At 39.3% G+C, this 17869-nt stretch overlaps 1 protein-coding gene across 1 annotated transcript in view; it reads left to right on the forward strand.

Annotated features, from left to right (window-relative positions):
- LOC122428383 (alpha-fetoprotein-like) overlaps nucleotides 1–15371 on the forward strand; it is a 47404-nt gene extending 32033 nt beyond the window's left edge. Inside the window, 2 exon segments of the mRNA XM_043448365.1 lie at nucleotides 5884–6016; nucleotides 14796–15371. Of these exon segments, the coding sequence (XP_043304300.1) occupies nucleotides 5884–6016; nucleotides 14796–14840 (178 nt within the window). The 3' untranslated portion in view covers nucleotides 14841–15371.
- The last annotated feature ends 2498 nt before the right edge of the window (nucleotides 15372–17869 follow it).

Here is a 17869-nt window from a genome sequence, read left to right on the forward strand (position 1 = left end):
CTTAACAGCCAACATGTAGCTGTTAGCGTGCCCTCGTCAAAGGGCTATAATGCTGGTTACAATTTTTAAAGCTTGAAACTCTTCGTGTAAAGGCTAGATAGTAAAAAGTGTGAAATACTAGGAAGCATCCCTGTTCTGGTGAATTCATGGTGTTTCCTGTATGGAGAAAGTAATAACATAGAGACTGATAATGTAGAGATTTTTAGAATATTCTGGAAAAATACATACTGGGAATTAAGAGCGAGGCTGGACAAAGCCCTCTATTTTCTGGGAAGTGGTAGGGGTTCTCTCCTATATAGTTCTGACTGATTGCCAAAGCATAAGTTCACATAGACATGAAAAGAAAAAAAAAAAAATGAAGGGATTCCTGAAAGGAAAAGACAAAATTCAGCATGATTATAAAGAGAAGGCAGAAATGAAGTCGCGCAATAAGATAGAGAAAAATAGAAAGAGAATGCTGGTTCAAGAGAAAAGAATTTAAAATACAGTGAAGAAAAATACAGGGTTGAAGGGTTAAGACTTAAGATAGGAGGGTTAGACTTAAGATAGTTAAGATTAGAGTGTGCTTCAAATGAAAGGATGGATAGATGTAATGAAAATAAAAGATCAATATCATTGAAATGAAGAGCCGGAAACAATTTGGTGTTGAGGATTAAAAATAGGATCTAAGATTTCAAAAGGTAAATTGAAATATTGAAAACTAAAGGAATATATAGAATTAGAGGAATTTTTATTTTTATTTTTATTTTTTGGGGGAATTTTTAAATAGCAGTCAGGTTGAGAGGTAGAGAGATGGGGAGGTGGAGGTGGGAGGGAGGGGAGAGGAGATAAATTCACTGCAAGCAGATCACGAGTATGTGACAAATTATGGGAGGCTTTGCGCCTTGCTTCCAAATGTCACAGAGTCCCCAGCTATAGAAAAGGCAGCCTTTATATCCGGAGTGTCAAGGAAAGGTAACACGATGCCGATGCCTTTGCTCTAGATCTCATTCCCAGACTTGCATTCTCGTAGTGGGAGCCTTTCCCCCCACTTACCTATCCTGGATCAGTGAGTGTTTCTCCTTGTCTAGATAAGCTGCTTCTGTCTTCTCTGGAAGCTCGGTCGGCCCTCCACTGGTGCCTCTGGGGAAGTGCATGCAGAAGCCCGCTGACCCAGCAGGATTGAGGAGAGCCCAACAGTTGTGTCTGAGGCATAGGTGAGCGAGAGGAGAGAAATTCTGGGGATTGAGACTTGAGGGCTTGGGAGGAGCCAGGCTATGAAGACACCTGGAATCCCCAAAGCTTGTGAGGAAAGAGAAGAAGGGTACCTATGAGGGAGCCTTCCTACCTCCTCTGTCTTCTCTATTATTGTTAAATCTACAGCTAAAATCCTCAGGGAAATTATAAAAATGCTCATCCGTTATTTACTGAATGAGTAAATGGGTAGATAGGTAAGAAGTTGTGACAATGTACCATTTATTGTGGGAATCAGGGAGAAGGGAGACAACGGTTGGAAACAACCAGTAATTTGAAACAGACCGTTGCAAGTCGTGTTATTACTATAATTATTCATTATCTTTGCCATCATTTGCTGAAATAATTAATATAATTACTCATATTATCTTTGCCATTATGTACTGCATGCCTCCAGTATGTCAGTTACTGTACTCTGTCTTTTAACATAGTATAATCTTTGGTCTTCACAAAAACCTTGCAAAGTATTGTTTGTTGTCGTTCAGTCACTAAGTCATGTCTGATTCTCTGCGACTCCATGGACTGTAGCCCACCAGGCTCCTCTGTCCATGGGATTTCCCAGGCCAGAATACTAGAGTGGATTCCATTTCATTTTCCTGGAGATCTTCCCAGACCAGGTATTGAACCCACATCTCCTGCACTGGCAGGCGAATGCTATAGGTGTTCAAATTCTCTTTTTGTAGATGAGGGTCAGGGAGGCCAAGTATCTTCCCCATCATCAGACACACTAGGGAATGGAGGACCTAACTTGAGCCGAAGTTAAGTTTGACTGCAAAGTTTGTGCCCTTTTCATGTCATTGGAAGGAAAGAGAAGTCCAGATTTTGCATGAACTGGCAGTAAACCCTCTGCCCCTCCTATTATGGCTTTGGCTATTTGGAGTTCCGAATTCATAGCAGCCCCAGTAAGTGCTTGGAAATAGGGTAGTTTCACTATGTAGGTACACGTGGTGGTTAGTTTTTATAGCCTGGGACTGAAGCTATCCTGTTCTTTTATAGGTTGGTCAGTGAATTTCAGCATCATGAGCAATACTGAATCTGTGGGAAAATATATTCTGAGACAGAATTCACCAAAATTCCAGTGGGAAATAGCCTATATTTCTCACTTTGAATAATAAATGTGTTAAAAACTGATAATTATTATTCAAAGATAGTATCAACTGTTTTGACTATGCAGCATATGTAATCGCACAGACTTGAGTGATACAGAGACACAGACAGTGTTTCCTCTCAAGTGGGATCAAGTTTATAAGTTTAATGGGAAAGTTGAATATGTGCATCCATCAACTATACTTTAATAAAAAATAATTTAGAAAAAGATCAAATATGTGCAGAACAGTTGGATAGGAAAAGGAATGCTTATACTATTGTATTTCTTTGTAAAATTTTGATATATTTTATTTTTAAAGTAATACGTAATCACTGCAGAAAATTTAGAAAATACAGAAAAGAGAAGAAAATCATGTTACTTTTATTCCAACACTGCAGAAATACCCATAATAAATATATATACAGTGTAGGAGTATAGAATGTCATATATGTATACGAGTGCACACTCCCACTGTTGCCCTCTGTCCATCCATCTATGGTTTGCTTGTTTGTTTGTTTTCCCATTTATTTTTATTATTTGGAGGCTGATTACTTTACAATATTGTAGTGGGTTTTGTCATACATTGACCTGAATCAGCCGTCTATGGTTTGAATGCTTAATAATGCGAGCTTTGCACCCTCGTGCTGCTACCTGCTTGCACAGAACTTCAGTTCCAGCAATTATCTCTGAGTCCTCAGGGGAGCGCTTAGGAAACTCCTGTCGCCTCACTCCCCGAATTCTCCAGGCATGATCCTTGGCACCACTCCCGAGCCGCCGGGATCAGCCACGCCCTCCAGGTACTGTCTCCTGTTGAGCAGCAGACTGCATCCCTTTCAAAGGATGACAAAACTACTTTATGTTTTGTTGTTCAGGGAAAAATTAATACCTTCCCCAGACCCCAGGATCGTACTTGTTTAGTCGGGGTCGTGTCAGTGCTGCTTTTGTCTTAATGGTATGCAGGACTTTAGTGAAAGGACTCACTCACCCAGCCCTCTTTCAAAGCGTTATCCTGATTCCACATAGCTCAGAACTGAGTCTAATGGAGGCCCGGCTGGGCAACCGCTGAATTACTCCTGTCTGCTACTGCCCAGCCTTTCTCAATGGGCGGAAGTCTGTGAACCTGACTTCTTGTCTCAGGACAAGTTCTCATAAGTAGCTCTCAATCCTCTGCACTTTCTGAGAGAGACGCTCACTGCACTGGCTTGTTATATTTGCCCAGAACTATACTATTCCCAAGGAGTTGAAACTACTCCTACCAATTCAAAGTGGAGATGACACAGAGCCTTATTTTAAGGTGACAGAGGGCATTACATGAGGTAGCATTTATAAATCATCGGCACATTGTCTGAAACCTAGCAAATATCAGTACACTCAAAAGATGTTGGCTGTTTCACTGTTTTTTTTTTTTTTTTTAATGTAGTTAAAAACTATAATGTACACGTTAGTCTTCAAAACAGCCATTTTAATGGTTTTTTAATATTCTAGTATGTGGGTACAATGGTGACTGAGCAATAAAGAATCTGCCTGCAATTCAGGAGAGGTGAGCTTGATCCCAGAATCGGGAAGATCCCCTGGAGAAGGAAATGGCAACCCACTCCAGTATACTTGGCTGGGAAATCCCATGGACAGAGGAGCCTGGTGGTCTACAGTCCATGGGGTCGCAAAAGAATCAGGTATGACTTAGTGACTAAATGACAACAATACATGGGTACAAATATGAATTTATTCCCTGCTGCTGGGCATGAAAATTGTTTTTAATTTCTAAGTGTCATAAATTGTGACGATGAATATTTTTGTACATATGTCTTTGTCCCCTCTTCTGATTTTTTTTCTAGATTCCCAGGACTTAGAATTAGGAGTTAACATGGAGTTAATTAGAATCTCCTAGTCCTTTGACTGTGTTTTGCTGGTGCTCAGAGGATACAGTGATTGCATGCTTCTTAAGCCCACCTCATATTGTATTAGTAATAGTTTCTGAAAAGAAACTTGGCTTGTGCTTCCTTATTCTTTTCAGCCTTTCCTGTGGTCCACCTTTGTCCATTATCAAGGCGGGGCTAGGATGGAGGTGGGAGAGGGTGGAGCTGAAGATCAGAGGCATGTTCAGAGGGCTATCCAGTTAAGCTAAGTGTCTGTCTGATTGCTTAGATGGGATCAGTGTTCTACGGCCATCTGGCCAGGACTGTTTTTGTGGGTCCCAGGGGCACCACTTGGATGAGCCAAGCCTGGGAGCTGCAGAGGGCCACCTTGGCTTCTCCACTGTTCCCAACTTCACTCCTGCTTCCTGCCTGGGCTGCAGCTTGCTTTGCCCGGCGCCTGCGCTGGTGCCACATCCACACTGGAGACCTCACTGTGGACGACTGCCAGGCAGCAAAGGCTTGGTGGCATCTCAATCCCGGAGTCAGGCGACTCAGAGTCACCTTGCTTGGGGCCAGCTGCCTGCCCTGAGGCCTCAGGGAGAAGAGGGGGTGTCACTGGGCTGCACAGTGAGACTGATGCGGTGCACACCTGCCCTTCTACTGGCTGGTCCTTCTTCTCCATCATCTCTAGCTGATGGCAACTGGCACAAACTGTGTCTGCCAGCCACCCAGGGCAGCCCAGCCTAGAGGTGGGGCGGGGCTGGAGTTCTCTGTCTTGTGATAGAAGACTTGTATAATATCCTCAATTCTGCCTCTTGGTAGAAAAAGCCTAAAATATTAATATTTGTTGGATCCCTGGTTTCGAGTGTCATAGAAATAGCTACTTGAAGCTTTGAGATATTTTTTATTATACCTATTCAAGCACAAATAAGGCCACTAGGTGTTTTCAATTTGAATTTGAAAATGAAGACCAAGCAAAGGTTTTTTTTTGGGGGTAAGCAATAAAATATGGATTAAGGTACATTTTCCCTACCCTTCACACCTTGTTTTCTTTGTAGTTAAATCTTTCTTGATCAGAAAAAAAAAAGGCAACATATTTTATTAAATAGACAGACACCAGGTTGTAATTTTGAATATTCAAAGTGATTGAATCACTGACATTTATATGGTTGTTGGGAAACTATTCTGTAAGAGACATCTGAATTGACCGTCAAACTACTAAAGTTTCAAATTTGTATATTGGCTTTATCATTAATAACATATAAAGGGCCCACGCAACATCCAGGTGTGTTATTATTTGCAATATTTGTTGGGAAGTTAGTTTTTTAGGATAGACGTTCTTCACAAGAAAATACTATAGGAAAAGCTAATGTATTGTATAACCTATTTTCTACCCAATGTAATAAAAATAGAAAAAAGTATTTGTCCTAGTAATAATTACATAAAGATAATTAAATTTACTATAATAGGTATATTGATGAGATGTGCTTGAATAAAAATGTCGAATAAACATGAAGATGGAGATAGACATTGTGAAAACTGTGAGAACATCAGGTCCTTTGCAGATCCTTTAAGCTTGAGAGTGAGAGCTATGCAAAGGCGTGGGTGGCGTGCAGCTTTCAGTAAGTAAGGCGGGTTTGCAAGCTGGCCTAGACCTCAGTGAGTGCTTATTTTTTTTTTTTTTTTTGCCACTTATTTCTTTTTCAGGCTCCTCAGCAACCTTGTGAAGCAGAAACCGTATGCAGCAGAGATGCAGTTCCAATCAATTATTGTGGATTTTGCTCACCTGGTGGAGATGTGCTGCCAAGCAGAGAAAAGTGAAATGTGTTTCCAAGAAGAGGTATCCCTGTTTCTTTGTTTATTCTCTTAGCACTCTTAGGGGTTATTAAGTTTAAAAAAAAATTCTCTGTTCTAGTCATGAATGGATTGGGAGAAAATCACAGTCTCAGTGGATTGGTGTAACTAAGTATTTTGGTTGAGGGTATACTACTATTTATGTTCATTTGCAGAAACTAGGTGTGTTAGACGTGAAAAGAGATAAACAGAAAGTCATTGACCTCAGATGAACTGAGATGTTTTAGATTGGGGGTGGGTGGAAGAAGGCCGAGCAAGACTCTGGTCATTGTAGAGAAAAGGTGTCCATGGAAATACAGAGAAATTTTAAACAAATAATGGTTTAAAGGCCTGTCTGGGCAAGCTGTAGCTTTGTTTGAGAAATTTCTGGAGGCATAGTCAGAAAGAGTCACTAAAAGTAGTTTGGGGCTTAACTAGGAAACCAGGTAAAAAGGATTGTATTTTCTCAGTGGCAGATCATTAGAATAGGGGGTTGAAGAATAGAAAAAGAAATTACAGTCAGAAAAAAGTATCTCTTTGTGCATATCCACTAAACTGACTACCCGGTGACTGTTTTTATCCATCTAATTACATACAGTTAACAAACAAATGACTTTTCATAAGATGGTAAAGTTGTGTGACTTAAATTTCTAAGAATAACATGGTGATCCTACCATCACTCTGAGGCACAGAAAATTCATGTAAATTCATGGAGGAGACTTGGGATGGCCACTCTCCTGAAGATATGACATGAGAAACAGAAATTTGGTTGTAGTAGATTATAGTATCTGAGTAGAAGACTCCAAGTATATGGTTAAAAAAATATACAATAAAGCAGCCTTTACAGTCCAAACAGGTTGGGGCTAGTTAAGGCTGGGGTTTAGCAATGTCCTAGGGAAACATTTTCACAGGTAACAATTTTCACGAATGCCTTAATTACCTTCAGTGGCTCTTTTCTGGGCTGCCCTCATAGTTCAGTTGGTAAAGAATCCGGTTAGCTCTTTCTACTTTTTCAACTAAACTGTACATGTGCTTATGTTAAAAGTCATATATCTTTAGTCAAAGACAAAGAATTGGTGCTTTTGAATTGTGGTGTGGTGAAGACTCTCGAGGGTCCCTTGGTCTGCCATGAGACCAAACCAGTCAATCCTAAAGGAAATCAATCCTGAATATTCACCGGAAGGACTGATGTTGAAGCTGAAGCTCCTTTACTTTGGCCACATTATGCAAAGAGCTGACTCACTGGAAAAGACCTTGATGCTGGGAAAGATTGAAGGCAAAAAGAGAAGATGGAGGCAGAGGATGAGATGGTTAGATAGCATCACTGATGCAATAGACATGAATTCTGAGCAAAGTCTGGGAGACAGTGAAGGGCAGGGAAGCCTGGTGTGCTGCAGGCCATGGTGTCGCAAAGAGTCAAGACACCACTTAGTGACTGAACTATAGCCATAATCTGAGGCTCAGCTGGTAAAAAAAACCCGCCTCCAATGTGGAAGACCTGGGTTCAATTCCTGGTTTGGGAAGATCCCCTGGAGAAGGGAAAGGCTACCCACTCCAGTATTCTGGCCTGGAGAATTCCATGGACTGTATAGTCCACGGGATCACAAAGAGCTGGACACGACTGAGAGCCTTTCACTTTCACTTTCATAGCCTTGTCAAAAAGGTAGTCAAACTACCACCCTCTGGCTAACTTAGCTTCACTCCCTGTTCATGTAGATAAGGTTGTGTGGGCACGCAGTCCTGCCCATTTATTTACATGTTGTCTGTAGCTGCTTTTTACAACAGCAGAATTGAGTAGTTGTGACAGAGACTGAATGAACTGCAGATTTCCAAATGTTCTCTGGCTGGTCACAATAAAAACTTTGCTGACTGCCAGACTAGCTGATACACAAAATGAAAGCAGTCACAAATGTCCATTTTTTCATTTTAAAGCCCTTTTACTTTTTGTAAAGTATTTAGAAAATACATCGCTACCTGAGTAACAAGAGTAATAATAGCAACTATTATAGTTATTATTATATATCTTATATATAATGTATATATTATAGTTAATAATATTGTAATATCTTTGTACGGGGAAGAAGGTGGTCAAAAAGTACAAACTTGCGATCAGTTACGAGAAAAACAAATGCCAGGGATATGACTTGCAACATGATAAATATGATCAAGGCTTGTTCTTGTTGTTCAGTCTCTGAATCCTGTCTGACTCTTTGCAACCCCACGGCCTGCAGCACGCCAGGCTTCCGTTGTCCTTCACGATCTCCCAGAATTTGCTCAAATTCATGTCCATTGAGTCAGTGATGCTACCTAACCATTGCATCCTCTGTCACCCCCTTCTCTTTATGCCTTCAGTCTTTTCCAGCATCAGGGTCTTTTTCAATGAGTCAGCTCATACACACTTTTTTCAGGAAGGCCTGTACTTAAGAATTCCCTAGAGAATTTTCTTAACATGTTCTTGCTCTTGAACAGGAATACTTCTTGCTGGAACTATTTCACCAACAGCATGATAGGAAGATTTCTGTGTGCTTTTTCCTACACTTTTTGTCAAACAGCAATCTTCAACTTAATGGTTGAAAAGCCCAAATTTCCTCCCTTCCCTCTCTGCTTTAGGATTTCTCCACAAATTAAAGAAGCAAATAAGAGTTATCTGAAGAATATATCATATTAACTGTCATTTGCTAGATTAACTTCTTCAGATAAAAAATGGTTATTATCTGTAATTATGCATCATCTATAAAGCTTCATGATGTTTATCTCCTTATAATTATTCTAAGGCAGTGATTCTGGAATATTTGTGTGCATCAGAGTTGCTTGGAGGGCTCGTTAAAACAAAATCAGTGTTTTCTACTCACAGGATTTCTGATCAATAGATCAATAGATCTGGGGTGGAATCTGACAAGTTCCCAGGAGCTGCTGATGATACTGGTTTGGAGAACATTCGAGGAACCACTTTAGGGTGAAAGTAGATAATCATAAACTAGTCCCCTGTCCCCTCCCAATATTTTCATATATCTAACTCCTAGAGAGAAGTTGGAACCAAGGACAGTAACAAAAATAATGAAGCAATTGAAAAGTAACCTATTTGTGAAAAAAAAAGTGAAAGAATTTGGGGACATTAAATAAAAAAGGTAAGACTGGAATATGAAAAAATAACCTTATGTTATCCGAATCAGTTCAGTTCAGTTCAGTCACTCAGTCGTGTCCGACTCTTTGCAACCCCATGAATTGCAGCACGCCAGGCCTCCCTGTCCATTACCAACTCCCGAAGTTTGCTCAAACTCATGTCCATCGAGTCGGTGATGCCTCCAACTGTCTCATCCTCTGTCGTCCCCTTCTCCTCCTGCTCCTAATCCCTCCCAGCATCAGGGTCTTTTCCAATGAGTCAACTCTTCACATCAGGTGGCCAAAGTATTGCAGTTTCAGCTTCAGCATCAGTCCTTCCAATGAACACGCAGGGCTGATCTCTTTTAGGATGGACTGGTTTGATCTCCTTGCTGTCCAAGGGACTCTCAAGAGTCTTCTCCAACACCACAGTTCAAAAGCATCAATTCTTTGGTGCTCAGCTTTCTTCACAGTCCAACTCTCACATCCATACATGACCACTGGAAAAACTATAGCCTTGACTAGATGGACCCTTGTTGGCAGAGTAGTGTCTCTGCTTTTTCATATGCTGCTTAGGTTGGTCATAACTTTCCTTCCAAGGAGTAAGCGTCTTTTAATTTCATGACTGCAGTCACCATCTGCAGTGATTTTGGAGCCCCCCAAAATAAAGTCTGATACTGTTTCCACTGTTTCCCCATCTATTTGCGATGAAGTGATGGGACCAGATGCCATGATCTTAGTTTTCTGAATGTTGAGTTTTAAGCCAACTTTTTCACTCTCCTTTTTTACTTTCATCAAGAGGCTTTTTAGTTCCTCTTCACTTTCTACCATAAGGGTGATGTCATCTGCATATCTGAGGTTATTGATATTTCTCCCGGCAATCTTGATTCAGCTTGTGCTCCCTCCAGCCCAGCGTTTCTCATGATGTACTCTGAATATAAGTTAAATAAGCAGGGTGACAATATACAGCCTTGATGTACTCCTTTTCCTATTTGGAACCAGTCTGTTGTTCCATGTCCAGTTCTAACTGTTGCTTCCTGACCTGCATATAGGTTTCTTAAGAGGCAGGTCAGGTGGTCTGGTAGGCTTAGCCAAAAATATAGGAATATATAATTGAAATAGCTTGGAATCTTATCAGCAAGAATTTGTGTGTCTTTTTGTGTGTTTCTGTTTGTGGAAGAGGCCTTGGTTTGACTGTAGTGCAAAGGAATAATTCCTAGTGGCTTTAGAAGTCTCCAAAGTCCCCAAAGTGAAGTCTGTGTGTGCTCGGTTGTGTCCGATTCTTCGTGACCCCATGGACTTTAGCCCACCAGGCTTCTCTGTCCATGGGATTTTTCAGGGAAGAATACTGGAGTGGGTTGCTGTGCCCTCCTGCAGTGGATCTTCCCAACCCAGGGATGGAATGCGAATCTCCTGTGTCTCCTCCATTGGCAGGTGGATTCTTCACCACTGTGCCACTTTTGAAGCCTTAGAAGTGATGAGGCTTAGCCAATTAGCAGTCTGTAGATTTTCCAGTTAGACTAACTGCTCTGGGGACCTACAAGCATTTTCTTTGTTTTCTTTTCTGAGATTTGAATAGTCAATTATGTGAACCTGTTCTGCCTGCTGAAAGAGAAAGTGGGCAGGCTTGAAGATTGCCCTTCTAGCTAGGACTGGTGGGAAGATAAAACATTTTTAGGCAAGATGGAAGACATTCTGAGAAGTAAACCAGAATGCAGGAAAATTCTAAGGAGAAAAAAGTGAGCCGAAGTTAATGTTGGAGTGTCGATAAGAATAAGAATGAAACAAAAAGAAGGAATGAAATAAGAAACTCAGCCATACAAGGTGAATTTGGATCTTCCAAAGAAAAGGACTCTCATATTTCATGAGGTAATAATGTGAATTGCAGACAGCAGCAGTTTTAAGAAGAAAACTACTCAGGTCAGTGGGGGATGATAATTATAGCCTGAGATAATTATCTGTCAGCCAACGGAATATAACATAGAAGAAAGTTAACAAGAATTAGCAGAAATTTGGGCAGATTGAAATGATGGTTTGAAAATAATACATGAAATTTAATAATAAAAAAAGCAATATTCTGCTTTTAGTTGCGACTCAATACAAGTTTATGTAAAAGACTTGCTGTTTTAAGTAGCCTATGCTTAAAATTTGATGGGTCTACTATTAAAGCTACTGCAATCCTGGGATGCATTTCTGGAGAAAAAGCAAGGATCAGAGTAAGCAATGTGATATCTCTATTATATGGATCAAGTCATTCTGGGATACTGTATTTAGCTTCTTTTGATACATTAAACAATTTTTGAAAATTACATAATACATGAACACGAGTGGGGCAAAAGTTCAGACAGAAAAGCAGGGTACATTTCCTGTTCCCAAAAGATAAGCAATTTAAATCTTTACTTTTAGTACTCCTAGTGGTTAGCGTTATTACTTTAGTAGCTTCTTAAAATATTGATATCACTTAAAGAATATAGTGTGTTTATGCTGACTTCAACAATACCACTAGTAGACTTTCAATATATTTTTAAGTAAAGTATTTTTCTTTTATTGATTATATTCTTCCTTGGTCTTTACACTTCAGTCAGCATATAGTGATTTTTCACAACATATTTAATGTCTAAATTTCCTTTGATTTCTTTGCCAGATTTTCTTTTTAAAGCTATGCCATTATTTCCACTTGCTCTAGGTTTGTTAATCCTGCTTTGTAAATGCAAGGTGTATGCATGCTAAGTTACTTTAGTTGTGTCTGATCTTTGTGACTCCATGGACTGTAGCCTGCCTGGCTCTATCCATGGGATTCTCCAAGCAAGAATACTGGAGTGGGTTGCCATGCCCTTCTCCAAAGTGTAAGGTGTATATACTTTGTCAATAGGTTGATGCTAAAACCTGGAAACCAGTAAATAGGACATTCAATAGTGCGTTTAACTTTAATGTTTTTTTACAGCCATACGATGAATGGGTTGACCAAAAGTTCAATGACTTATCCTGTATGGCTTAAAAAATACCAAGATTGAATGGAGTTTTTTTTTTTTTTCTTACTGTCAACTGCAAAAAATATGCCACATTTGCTTAGTTTTACATATTTGGACTATGATTTCCTCCTACGTATTTCTTTCTTGAGAGGTTCTAATTACCTTTCTTTTTCCATGTTGACAAGCAAAGCATCTGCTTTCATCACACCCCTAAGTTGTAGCAGTTCTTAACCACACAGTTGTTGAAAAGTCCTCTGGCTTAATCTTTCAGTTTGGACCTAGTTATTTCTAGAACTGACTATCCATGGAAAATGTCTTCCCAGTGTAACTTAGGGTAAAATGGACTATTTCTAAAATTCCATTTTGTAATTTTTTCTTGGATTATTTTCAGTTTTTTCTGGTCTAAATTCTAAAGTGTGTATGTATTTATGTATGTTTTCAGGATGGGCATCCAGGAGAAAAACTTTTGGGGTCCTTATGTGTTTAAACCATTATTTTATCCATATATTTACACAGTTTTTTTTTTTTTTTAGCTTGTATGTTAGTTTGAATTCTTTAGCTGTAAATAATAGGGTCAGTAAAAAATAGTATATTGAAAAGATAGTAGTGACTTCTGGAATCTTTAGGAAGCTTTAAAAAATGGCCTGAGCAGCAGATAAAAACCAAAGTATCTCAGAAATCAGTGACTTTCTGGTCTTTTACTGCTGGAATATCTCTTCATGTTGCTATTCTGAGCTCCTGTCTCTGCATTTTGAGATGTTGATTAATATCATATCAATAACTTTGTTTTTCAGAACTTTGTCAATAGCTCTTACTTTGATGGTGGATTTTTCAATAGGCTTTATTCTTTCTGGTATATTGCTACTATTATTGAATTGGGGTTTCAAAAGAGATGAAAGGATGTTGGAAAATTGTTATACTCTGGTATATCTAGAATGTAGAGAATCTTGAAAAACATGTCATAGGATGTGGAGAAATAGACTAGCAATATTTATTTCAAAGTTCAGATGAATGATAGGTTAGTAGTCTCCTATATGGACAACATACCGACTGGGAGAAAAATGTTTGCAAACAATGCTACTGACAAGGGATTAATTCCCAAAATATACAAACAGCTCATTCAGCTTCATATCAAAAGACCAAACAACCCAATCGAAAAATGAGCAGAAGACCTAAATAGATATTTCTCCAAAGAAGACATACAGATGGCTAGCTGGCACATGAAAAGATGCTCAATATTGCTAATCATGAGAGAAATGTAAATCAAAGCTACAGTGAGGTGTCATCTCACACCACTCAGAATGGCCCTCATTAAAAACTCTACGAATAAATGCTGGAGAGAGAACAAAGGAGCCCTCCCTCACAGTTGGTGGGAATGTAAGTTGGTGCAGCCACTATAAAAAATTAAAAATAGACCTACCATGACCCACAATCCCACTCCTGGGCATATATCTAGAAAAAAATGGAAACTCTAATTTTTCAAAGATACATGCACCGCAGTTCGTAGCAGCACTATTTACAATAGCCAGGACATGGAAGCAACATAAATGCCCACTAACAGATGAATGGATAAAGGATATATACACACACACACACACACACACACAATGGAATGTTACTCAGTCATAAAAAGAGTGAAGTGATGCCATTTGCAGCAACATGGACGGACTAGAAATTATCATTCGAGGTGAAGTAAGTCAGACAGAGAAAGACAAATAGTGTACTGTATCACTTCTATGTGAAGTCTAAAAAATGATATAACTGAATGTATTTCCTAAAGAGAAATAGACTCACAGACACAGAAAACAAACTTAATGATTGCCAGAGGGGAGAGTAGGGGGTGGAAGGAGATAAACTAGGCGTTCTGGATTAATATATACATATTACTGTGTATAAAATAGATAAACAAGGACCTATGTATAGCACAGGGAACTATATTCAGTGTATTGTAATAACTTATAATGGAAAAGAATATTAAGACAAATAAATAGGAGAACTTCTCTGGTGGTTCAGTGACTAAGACTCTGTACTCCCAACGCAGGGGGCCTGGTTTCAATCTCTGGTCAGGGAACTAGACCCCACATGCTACAACTGAGAATTTGCATGCCGCAATGAAGATCAAAGATCCTTTGTGCTCCAATTAAGATCTGGCAAGCCAAATAAATAAATAAATATTTTAAAAAGATACATGTGTTTGTACGTACACACACACACACACACACACACACATGATCCCCCAGAGAAGAAAATGGCAACCTACTCCAGTATTTTTGCCTGGAGAATTCCATGGACAGAGGAGACTGGCAAGGTGCAGTCTATGGGGTTGCCAAGAGCTGGACACAACTCAGCGACTGAGTACGTATGCAATATGGGATTACCCTAGCGCTGTTTTAAAATGCAGTGGGAAGCTGATGATTGTGCATTTTTACTCTGCAGCAAAAGAGTGCCATACTTTAGTGAGAAGGAAGCAAATTTTTATTTATGCCATATCTGGGGTCTTGAACATAGATGTCATTGCAGTGAATTAAGTCCTTAAGCTAAGGGACTAGGTCTATGAGCAATTCTATTCTAAGACCTTGAGTGGTGGGCATATTAGAACATAGCTCATGCAACAGGGAAATCTTAAAGATTTTCTATTTGGGGATCAGAGCTGTTTAGCTGTTTTCTCTTTCTCACAGATGTGCTTATTTGCCTTTTTTTTTTTTTTTTTAGGGGTCCAAACTGATCGAAAAGTGCCAGCTTCTTTTGGGAGGCTAAATGATTCCAGAAAATGTCATCATAGGGTCTTTGTTGAGACCTGCATTTTGTTTTTCATGAATAATGAAATGCATGTTTAATACTCAGAATAAAAATCAATAGTGTCAGTTTTCATCCACTCACAATGCTACCCAAGAAGGCTAGCCAATCTACACTAAATCTCTAGTTTCTTACTCAGCAGAGAAATCTGTTTATTCCAACTCTTGTGCAAACTCCTTTCTTCTCTTAAACTTTCTACTTCTCAGAAGCAGCAATGGAAATATGAACTCAAGGGTGGGGAGGGGGATTGTGTGGCTTTCAAAGGTCTCAGGTGGATATAATGGGCAGCCACATGCCACATCAAGCTGGAACCTGGCTGCTGGATTTCTGGAATGAAAAAGATCCAAAGTGCCACTTAGGGTTTCTATCCATACCACTACTGAAAATGATTATTGATGAGCTGAATGAAATGGTTTTGTAAGAAAGTTACTTTTGTAACAGTATTCTCGCTCATCTTTACCCTAGATATGTGATGCTGACATTGTCACCAAGGAATCCCAATATATTCGTATTAACATGAACTTTCACTGATGATGTGTATCAGCAGTTTTTTACCCCAGAACTCCTGGGAGAAAGACATAAGGAACTTATTCTTTGGGCTTAGTTTTCCAGATTGTTTTTTGTGTAATTAAGTAAAAAAAAAAAAAAGCAGTGATATTTTAGTGCTTACTAAATGAACGATTTTGATTAGAGAAAATGTTTAATGCTCTTTTCAGTGCTCTACACTTGATTTCGGTTTTTCCTCATTCCAGTAATTTCAATGTGTTCATATATATATTAGCAAATTAAGTCCAAAAAACATCAAAGTATCTATTATGTTCAATAAATTGTGGTAGGTATTGCAAGGAATGATATGAATATGATATGACCAGATCACTAATGAATTTAAACAAGATATAATCACATGAGGAATTGTAATAATGGGCAGATTTCACATTTCCAGTGTCACAAGAGCTAACTGATAAGGTAGAACCCAGGGGTTTGAGATCACACATTATCCCAGAGACCAGGAAAGTTCATGGAAGGAGTGACCCTGGCCAGTGACTAGAAAATGCACGTGGTGGGTTTGAAGACAAGAGTAAAGTAGTAAGACTCAGTGAAAGCCTAGGTTACAATGCAGGGTGGGAACAATTGTAGCTTAGTTACAACAATTAAAAGTATTAGTATATCAGTTGTGTCCAACTCTTTGGCACCCCATGGACTGTAGCCTGCCAGGCTCCTCCATCCATGTAATTCTCCAGGCAGAATACTGGGGTACCCATTCCCTTCTCCAGGGCTTCTTCCTGACCCAGGGATTGAACCTGGGTTTCCCATATTACAGGTAGATTCTTTACTGTCTGAGGCACCAGGGAAGCCTAGTTATAACAATAGCTAGTATTTATCATACACTTCTTACATGCAAAGTGCCAGCCTTCAAATGTATTATTCCTGTAACTTCTAAACTGTATAATGAAGTAGGTACTGTTATTTCTTTATTACAAATGAAGACAGACAGACTGCCATTTGAAGGTGTGTAGTGTAGGGTGAAGCCATGTACTCTTGTGGTTAATAGTGCGGATTCTGGAGCTGTAGAACCAAGGATTCTAGAGCCTTGGTCTTCTACTAAAGAGTTTAGCAAAACTCCTAACCTCTCCATGACTTACTTTCCTCATCTTTACAGTTGGATTTAAAGGTTAATTTCTTCTTGGAAGTGTAATAAATGTTAAATGAGTTGAACTATGGAAGGCACTTAAACTAGTGCTTGACAAAGGCTAAGTGAGGTTAGTGTGAACAATATGAAACTGTTGCCTTTGTAGGCCAAATATGGACAGTTTCAAGTCTCAGTCTACTAGGTTAGCTGTTATTTAGAAGACAAACGGATGCTGTTGAAGGGTTTTGGCCTCTTGAATTGCATCCTATTCCTTTCTTTCCTTTCACATGTAGATATCTCAATATAATAGATACATCTGCCATCTTTTCCACCTCATCAACTGCCTTGCAAATGTAATTCTTTCTCCTTCAGTGCTTGAAGCCATGTGGAAAAACCCTAAACAAAATTCCATAGTAACACTGCCTAACTGTATATTTCATACTGCCAGGAGATAATAAAATACACCACCATATTAGAGAATAACCATTTGAAAAGTTTCTATATATTTTTAGCTACTAGATCAGATTTGTGAAAAAGGAAGCATACTTACAGGGGATTTTATAAAAATATTTTAGACAATTTATTCACTCATTCTTTTATTCATTCATTAATTTATTCACTTCTTTGATTGATTGAGCACATCCTATACAAAGGACAAAATATTAAATACGGCAAACTATACAAAGATGAATGTGACAGGACCTCTACCATTAATCAGTTTAACATTATCTAGAACTGAATTTGAACTAATATGTAACTGGTAGTGAAATATTTGGACCATTTAAAACAAAGATGCATAGTTCTGTTACAAAAGCTTATATTCTTGAATGACAGAAAGATGTCTTTGAAATGAACAGACTTTCGTCTCAGAAATTGTTATCAGTTACCTATTGTTATGTAACAACTTATCCTAAAATGTAGCAGGATATTACAACAAACATTTTGTATCTCACACATTTTCTGAGGATCAAGAATCCAGGAGTGGTTTAGCTGGTATTTTCTTTTTGTTTTGGCTCAGGTGTCTCATGAGGTTGTAGGCAAGCTCTTAGACAGGGCTGCAGTCATCTGAAGGCTTGACTGGGGTGAGTGGATGGCCCACTCACACGGCTGTGGACTGTGGAGGGGACACCTCAATTCCTCGCTGGCTTTTAGCAGAAGGACTCGGTTCCTGCCATAGGCCTTTCCCCAGGGCTTCTCTGGATGTGGCAGTTGGCACCCCCAGAGCAAGCAATCCAAGAGAAGAAGCAAGGAGGACACCGCAGTGACTTTTATGACCCAGTCTCCCCGAGCGACAGCTGGCACCGTGCTCTCCTCTGCTCCTTAAAAGTGAGTCACTAAGTCCATCCCATTGGCAAGGTGA

Source organism: Cervus canadensis, chromosome 26, assembly GCF_019320065.1.
Source record: "Cervus canadensis isolate Bull #8, Minnesota chromosome 26, ASM1932006v1, whole genome shotgun sequence".
NCBI classification, from domain to species: domain Eukaryota; kingdom Metazoa; phylum Chordata; class Mammalia; order Artiodactyla; family Cervidae; genus Cervus; species Cervus canadensis.